The sequence below is a fragment of the Solanum lycopersicum genome, chromosome 10 (assembly GCF_036512215.1).
Source record: "Solanum lycopersicum chromosome 10, SLM_r2.1".
Classification (NCBI taxonomy): Eukaryota; Viridiplantae; Streptophyta; class Magnoliopsida; order Solanales; family Solanaceae; genus Solanum; species Solanum lycopersicum.
In genome coordinates this window covers 54249255-54258454 of record NC_090809.1, presented here as the reverse complement: position 1 = coordinate 54258454, position 9200 = coordinate 54249255, and the positions used below count along the sequence as shown (strand labels likewise).

At 34.9% G+C, this 9200-nt stretch overlaps 1 protein-coding gene across 1 annotated transcript; it reads right to left on the bottom strand.

Annotated features, from left to right (window-relative positions):
• Window positions 1–2965: 2965 nt before the first annotated feature.
• Window positions 2966–8637, bottom strand: LOC101254245 (V-type proton ATPase 16 kDa proteolipid subunit). The gene is made up of 3 exons (XM_004248629.5): window positions 8449–8637; window positions 7737–8022; window positions 2966–3407 (listed from the first exon to the last, which is right to left on the bottom strand). The coding sequence occupies exons 1-3, from the start codon at window positions 8522–8524 to the stop codon at window positions 3275–3277; spliced, it is 495 nt and encodes a 164-aa protein (XP_004248677.1). The 5' UTR covers window positions 8525–8637; the 3' UTR covers window positions 2966–3274.
• Between the last annotated feature and the right edge of the window lie 563 nt (window positions 8638–9200).

Here is a 9200-nt window from a genome sequence, read left to right as displayed (position 1 = left end):
AAGTTATTACCTCGTACCAACCAATACTAGCCTATTAGATAGTATACACTAAATCTATGTTAATAATTCGTTTCCTATTATCTACCTCCTTGGTCCGACAAGTAGCATTAAGGTGAGTTCTAACGTTGTCCATCCGTTAAAAAGACTTCTAAGCGAAAGAATTATTAATACATGCAAGACACTATTCTAGAATTGTTATTTTAGTTAGAGTTTATCTCATTATTTGCCTATGGCTCCCACAACCCTAGTTATGGAGTTTAGTTACTCATGGCCATAAACACAATATTCAAATATATTAAATAAGAGTTCATGTACTTACTTCAATGAGAAAGAGTAAACTCCAAAAGTTTGCTTGATTAATCACCAAAAATCACTTGCAAGAATCTCCAAATCTAACACTAATACACAAAGTCTAATAATATGATGTCTAACAATCTAAGAGTCTACTATCCGGCGTCTAACCTCAAAACGAGGTTTTTCGAACTATTTATAGAAAATAAAAACCTAATTAAACAAGGACTCTGTTTGCTGGAAATCTGCCAAAACGCGGCTGGATCGACGGACCTCGCGACGGATCGTCATGGTCACGACGGACCGTCATGGACTCTGTCGTCCCATACTTGTGCAATTTCTTCTGCCGCTCTTCTTCATTACCCTCGACGGCAAGTATGACGGACCGTCATAGGCACAACGGTCCGTCGAGAGCCTTCGTTTCAAAACACTTCAACTCTTGGAATATGGTACTGGGATCACTTCTCTAAACTTTATGACGAACCTGCAGGACGGACCGTCACAAGCTTCGTAACCCCACACTTGGTCAAACTTCCCCATCTTCCTCCAGCAGCTGCACTACGCTGCCACCTATGGACCGTCACAAGCATGACGGACCGTCATAAGCTCCGTAGGTGGTCTCTTCTGCATTTCTTCACTCAAAATCTCCTCATTCAGCTTTGGACAGATTTCATGCAAAACAAAGATAAACTTATCTAAAAATTAGCACACAAAAGGCTTTTGGACACACTAAACTTAAGGAAAAAGTATTAATTATACCGTGAAACCACGGTATATCAATAAAGTACAAGGATCTCCTAAGCCATTTCGTCTTTTATAAATAAGCAATTCATGTTGGACTTTGTAAACCATGTGTAGATTTCCCTAATAACGAGACAAAATAGAGTGTAAAAATGATAATAATGGTTCGATATAGAATGATACGTACAATACAATGTACATAGTAGATAAAGTGAAAAGGTTTTGCAAGAGTGGTTATTAGATAAAAAGAGTCATTAGATTGAGAAATCTCCTTTTTCACCATGCAAGATTAATGATGAAAAGCACACAAGAGATCTGTGTTTATATGATTATAATGTAGTCCTGCCTAATGTTTCAAAAACAATTATAATGAGATACAAATGCTCTCGCTAACCAAGTGGCTATATTTAGGTGCTCTGTGTTTGCTTTTGTTAAATTACAGAATTGTTGATTATTCTGTTTCTTGTCAATCTAGTCGTGTTTTCTGCAAGTATACACGTGTTTTCTTTGTGCAAGGTAAAGTTGTATTTTTCAGCAATGCGGGTATGCTGTCAACCATAAAAAAAATTACAATGCAAGTAATCCTAATTACAGAGAGCCTAGGAAGTCTACTAGCTGTTCTACCTCATATATGCCCTCTTCTTTACACCAAAAATATGAAGTGTTAATGCAGTTTTCTTTTTTTACTTTCTACATTGGATTAGTAATATTCTCAAAACATCTATCATTTATTTCCTTCTGGATTGACCACCATATACAAGAAGGGACCAAGTTTGTCACGGCCCAAGTCATGAGTGGCACCCACACTTCACCTCCTTAGTGAGTGAACCAACGAATTCAACCCCAAATTATATCAACGGTTCAACTACGAATAACAACAATAATGCAGAAGCTCAAAACTTATTAAAGTAACCAATCAAATAAACCTCTAAAGTCTATTACATATTATCCCCAAAACCTGAAAGTCATCACATCAAGGACATTTGTTCTCAAAATACCAAGTCTAAGATTATTAAAGACACAAAAATAAGTAAATAAGATGATCTATGTCCGAAATTTAAGGACAAGTGGCTCCACCATCTTTTCTGTATTTAAGTCACACCTCTCCTCACCCAGCAGGTTAGAAGATCTGTTGTATGCTCAGGCACCACCCATGGTTTTTGGAGGAGATTGAGAAACATTTGTCACACTTGAGAAGTCACTCTACAATTAAGAAACATATGACTATTTGTTTCCTCCTTTTCATGGCAAAAGAAGCACCTTGACAATAGCGAAACCTCTTTTTTTCAGTTTCTCGAGTGACGCATGCTCTTCTACATACTTGTCATGTGAAACACTTGATCTTGGTAGGGACATTAGATTTCCATATTTGTTTCCAAAGATGATATTTCATTCTTCTCAGCAATAGATGCTTCAAGATTGCCACCGTAAGAAAATAAATTTGGAAAATCCTCCATGAGTGAACTCCGGGCGATCCATTTGCCTGGAAAGAACATAATCTAGTCCCTACACCCACCTTATAACCTATGCTCCCGAATAATTTACTGAGACACCATAAGTGTTGGTCACAATATTGGTTGTCCATGGGCCAGGTGGCGCATAAATTGAAGCTGGATAATAGGTTCATCCTTCTCTACGTACTAATTTTATCATACACGTACATTGCATATGTATCTCATGTATTCTATATGAAATATTTTAAAGTGAAATAATTTTAGAAAAAGAAATGCATCATGTAAAATATTAAGGGTAAAATTGCAAGTTGAAACTGATGTGTCCTGAGTCCACTCGATTAATATTTGTTGTCATTCGAAAATAGTACCTTTTACTTATAAATAACGAATACATTTTGAGCACCAATATGCACCTTCAAGTAAGTACCACCAAATATAATTTGGTTGATCGAAGAAATATTCAAATTCAATCCCATAGATGCAGAGTAAACATGATATACTAGATGAAAAATAGTTCATACATGCACAAATCTTAGAAAAGAAATAGTTCTCAGACTTCACATTTAATGAGTGCAAAATACACAATAAATACAGACCAAATTGCACAGCTCTTTTAGCTATTATTAAGTAGAAAAAAATGAATTCCTATTTCTACAAACAGCACATAACACCAACAAATTGAAGTGGCAACTGTGGTGTCATGAATAACAATACATGTAATAGATACTTTTTGAATTTAGGCTTTAGCTGTCTTGATCTTCTGAAGTCTCACTTACAGTGCGTCAACTTCACTCAGCTCTAGACTGCCCAGCTCGGGAAGACAAGATAATGCCAACAATAAGCCCATAAAGAGCCAAGGCTTCAGCGAAAATGAGAATGAGGATCATCCCAACAAAAAGCTTGGGTTGTTGTGCATTAGCCCTAGAAAATGATTGTTGTTCAGTACACATATAGGAATCATTAATAAAGCTACGATCAGTTTAACAGAAATACAAATAAGCCATCCCAACCAAGTGAATAGAATGGATCAATCCTAAGCTGAATATGTAATAACTAATCTGCAAAGTCATAAAAAAAAAAAAAAAAAAAAAATCTGCAAAGTCATATAGATTTGAGAATAAAAGGAAAAGAATTTAAACAGTATTAATGGGTGATCTCCAGAAGTTCTACGTTTTTTCCCTAACATGTAATAGACATTACCATAAGCTGGGAACTATAACTGAGCGTGAAGAGTTGACGAGTGGCTAAAAGATAAGGAGATAAGGAATCCTAGGGCAGAGCAATGAATGAAAGGCATCCATTCTGTTAAATATACCCCTACTATATTTCTACTATATCAACTGCAAGCATGCACCTTCATCTGGGACAGTTCACTCTGCAAGTCAACACCTTAGACCACAAAAATTGCAAGATTCAAAGAAAACCATTGAGCCTTAACTAACCACTGGGATTGAAATGCAAGAATGTTGTTTTCTTTTCTATTCGCTTCCTACTTTCTTAGGAGAAATGCTTCTAAAAGACTTCAGGTCTCTCTTTAATTTTATGTTACATAAGTTCCTTTCAGGAATACAACAACAAACTTGGTATAGCCCCAAAAGCGGGGTTTACTTTTCAGGAATGTCACAAAATAATCAACTAACAGGTTATGTTAACAGCTATCCCCCGACTGATGCAGGAACAGACTGGTGCTTATCTTTGTTTTTTAACTTAATGGAAAAACTTAATCTGGATGGACTGGAAAAGGTCAATGAATTTTAACAGCAGCTTGAAACTGCTAATATAAGAAAAGAAATAACAGCACACATTTTCGCTAAAATTTATTTTCTAAGAAGAGGGAAAAGAGAACAAAATAATCATAAATAACACTCCTACAAGTCCTGGCAATCGTAGAAGATGAAGATGTTATTTTTTGACAACTTTGAGATTCTAAAAAGTAGAAGTGACATGTTACCTTTTAAGTAGTATATATTCAAAAGGGGAGTAAAAAAGAAGAATGGTGCTTTTACATATAAAGCATACACCAACACTTTGAAACAGCCGAAAAGAAAGTATACATCTTTCAAGAAAGGAAGAATGTGATTGACCCAAGTCAAACAAGAAAAGACATTCTTTGAATAGTGATCCCTAAGATTTCCAGAGCAATAATTAAGAAAACACAAATGCAAGCCCCTCAAGAGTGTATGAGATTACATTGCACACACAATATACCTTTTCATAAGTTAAAGCAATTTAAGATGTATAACTAGCTCAACTTATGGACAAACATTTGCATCCAAGGGTGTGGCCTAGTGGCCAATGAAGTGGTTGAGAACCCTAAGGTCTAAGGTTCAAAACTCAATTTAGACAAAAAACACGAGGTGATTCTTCCTTTTTGTACTAACCTTGGTAGACAGTTACAGGTGGGACGTAGCATGTATCCAGTGGAATTAGTTGAGGAGCACAAAAGTTAGCCCGGATACCACGATCATCAAAAAAAAACTTATGGACAAACCTTTCATTTGAAAATTTGAACTTTCAAAACCAATATAACATTTGATATGTTGCTTTATCACCTTTTAGTCATGGTAATGTTGAACTTTCAAAGCTAATATAACTTCATTCAACACTTAAAAACCAAAACAATATCATGTGGAAGACAAATGTTCTAACTATCAAAGGATAATGGGACACAATGGTTAACTTGATATTTAATACTAAGCAATAACAAACAACTCCAATATTCCAATTCATGTGGTACTATTTCCTTAATAGATCATTCCCAAAAAAAATGGTGCCTTTCAATAACTGGAAACAATTTAATTTTGGATATCTCATATGATCCTTTAATGGCATGAGATAACCACAAAATGGTCATGGCAGGTTTAAACCCAAAAGCTCCAAGTCTTTCTTGAACTTCATGATGAATCGAACTCTACCACATAAATTGGAATAGAGGAAGTAAAATAAGCATTTGGAATTGGAGTCAGTATATATGCGCATTCTGCTCATTCCTACTTTTAATAACGGGTGAAAAGATTACAACTCGTCTACTTCTTTATTTTAAGCTAAATTTGATGAAAGTAGTATTTATAAGCTAAATAAGTTGGAAATTTTATTTTTGGGAAAATGCACAAGTACCCCCTAGACTATGACCGAAATTTCAGAGACACACCTTAATTAAACTAAGGTCCTATGTAATTTTGTGCACCTTTTGTCTTACACGGCACACTCCGTGACTCCACGCAATTGAGGCATATTTGGATGCCACTTAAGCCATAAAGGTGCACAAATTATCAAAAAAATAAGTTCGAGGGTAATAGGACCTTAGTTTACATAAGGTGTGTCTCTAGGATTTCGGTCATAGTCTAAAGAGTACTTGTGCATTTTCGCATTATTTTTTTGTTAAATAAGACGGAAGTATTATTTTTAAAGTAAAAAGATGAAAGTTGTTTGGCCTATTTTCTTCTGTTTAAATAAAGATACTTTCCTTTTTCAGAAACTCTTCAGTTTAAACCACAAGAATCAAGATTAATGAAAATTTTGAAACATTTGACGTATCTTATTTTAATACCACAAGATTCAAAAAAAGAATTCTTAAACGCCGTGTCAAGTCAAAATAGGTCAAACAAATTGAAATGTGAACACTACTATTTTTTATTGATTGTAGTGTCTATGTCAACTTGCACACACTTAGATTATCCCATTGTGTATCTGATACCTCCTACCAACACAAGTACCAGATAAGTTGGATCACCTAAGCTTAGGTAAATGGAAAGTGATCACCTTGTGTTTTATGCCTCCTTTAGAATTTGTACCCGAGAACTCATGATTCTTCTCACTTCATTGACTACTAGATGACAACCTTGGGTGCGATAATTATATTATTGCTAAGGGTGGTTTGGCATGGAGGAAAATGTTTTCCATGAAAAATCTTTTCCTAGAAAATGTTTTCTTGGAAAACAAGTAGATTTTGGACTTATTTTCTCATGTTTGGTTGGTATGTAGAAAATATTTTTCGAAAATGATTTTTAGTGTTTGATTTATGAATGAAAAATATTTTTGAGAGATATCTTTTATTTTTACTAGAGTAAAAAATAATTTATGAAATTGAAAATATTTTTTAAAATCAAAATTATTTTTTTTGGGGGTGGTGGTGGGGGGGGGGGGTAGTGGGTGGAGGCAAGGGAGGGGGTAGAAGTGAAAAAATAAAATTTGAAAGTTGGTAGTATTTTTAAAAAACAAAATTAATTTTTTTTTAGGGTTGGGGACTGGCCGGGGGGAGGGGGGAGATTGGGTGAAAAAATAAAATTTTGAAATTGAAAATATTTTTTTAAAATTGATGTTTTTCCCAAAAAAAATATACAATTTGAAATTGAAGGAGAGCTTTGGAAAATGTTCTCCTTCATTTTTTAAGAGAAGTCATTTTCCTTAATTTTGAGGAAAATGAGTTAATTTGGAAAATATTTTCCAAAACTTTTGTCCCAACCAAACATGAAAATGTTTTCCTTCATACCAAACACACTCTAAATATTTTGTAAATTACTTGCTCATTGCAAATAAAAACACAAATTGCTTCCACAGTAATTGGAGTTGGTAGTAGACTCAGTTGCTCAAGTGGTAAGCAGCACCCTCCACCTTCAATCCTAAGGTTGTGGGTTCAAGTCACCAATGGAGCAAACAATATACTCCTTCACTATCAATCATCATTTAAACATGTCTTAATCCATATTTAAAATTTTAGGTTCTCAAGCACAAAAAACAAAAGATAATGTTATCTTTCTTATTCAGAATTATTATTTGATATACATTATCAGCATAGTGTGTACGGAAGGGGATCTGAAATTAAGATGGTGAACTGAAGAATTAGATTGAACCTTAACTAAAATTACCAAGTAACTATGTTCTCGATTTGAACTCTTTATTTAGAATGCAATTTTCACAAATCATAGCATTGTGAAAACACATCAAGATGCAACATACTACATTCTACTAGATCCACTCTCATTGCAACTCTAGTTCCGACTGCTAAAAAAAATTTCCATTTCTTTTTTGTAAAAATGTTTGACAACTAAAAGTTTATCCTATCCATGTTACCAAATGACAAACAGTACAAAGACCATCCATCAATTTGTTCGAACAGCTTAACAATAAAAATCAATGTGGTGGAGGTCTTCGTATATGATATTTCACATTCAATTAAGATTCAACATATACTAGCAAGTAAAGAAAGAAAAGGACATGGAACCAGTAAAAAAATTAAGGAATCAATACCTAACACCAGCATCTCCAACAATACCAATAGCCATTCCAGCAGAGAGGCCAGCCAGACCACAAGCAAGTCCAGAAGACAGATGAGCATAGCCATCAAATAGGTAATACGACTTTGTTTTGGGGTTAATCCCAGTACTGATGATCACAGCAATAATTAAGCCATAAATACCTAACACACCAGCCATAACCACTGGAACAATTGATTTCATCACCAACTCCGGCCTCATCACTCCCATTGACGCCACTCCAACACCACTCTTTGCTGTTCCATAAGCTGCCCCCATACCTACGAGTTATTCAAAATAAAATTAGATTCAGTTGCAAATAAGCATAAGATGAGCTAGGATGATTCGCATAAGATGTGCTCGTATCTCCGGCAACGACAGATCCAGTATTTAAATCTTACAGATGTAAAATCTTTTTTTCTTAGATGGTCAACTCAGGTAAGATTTAATAAAATGATATAATCTCAATACTCATCAGCTCCATATATAATTCAAAGCAACAAATTGAATTACTAGTAATAAAAAAGCAACGCTAGCAAATTAGCATATGGAATAAAAAATGATCAGAGGCCGATAGAAGATTTCAAGCTGGTATCCAGAAGCAGTGCTAACATTATTCAAACAATTTCAAGTAAATATAGTTTACTAGAAGAAGAAATACAAAACATCTTCAGCCATAGACTATGCAGATCTAAGGTAGAACTTACATGAGAAAACGAGGGCAGCAGCGGCACCAAGGAAGCCGAAGAAAGGAGCAGTTTCATCTCCGGCGAAGTTCGACATTATGGTTAAGATTTGGATCTAAGAACTTTGAGTTTTGGAGCTGAATAGATCTTTTTCTCCTCCCTCACACTGTATCCATTGGTGTTGAAGCAAGTGGAATAGTTGATAAATTGGTCATAACGGGTTTGGGCTTTCCAGGCTATTTTGGGCCGATTGCGCAACTTCGGATCTTAAGAGGGGATATCATTTAGAAGAACTTACACAACTATAGTTTGATAATTACAATTCGTAACTACATGTTATATGGAGCAGAAAAGAGGTGAGTATGACCATAAGAGAGAGGAGAGAGGCGAGTATGACCATAAGAGAGAGGAGAGAGGCAAGCGAGAGAGGGCAAAGAGGGAGAGAAAAGTGAATTGTATATGTATATCGGTTAGATAATTGTGTGTGTGTATATATATATATGTATTTGTATATATGGCAAGTGAGATCGCGAGAAGGAGGAGAGAGGTGATTGATATTGGGAGAGGGAGGAGAGAGGCGAATGAGATAGGGCAGTGAGATGAATTGTATATGTATATCGGTTGGATAATTGTATATTATACATATGTATTTGTATATTCTGGCAAATTATACATACACAAACGTTACTAATTATATAAACTCAAAGTCAGCCCACAATTATACTGTATAATGTTAGTCAAGGACATAATTACCTTAATTATGTTATATAGTC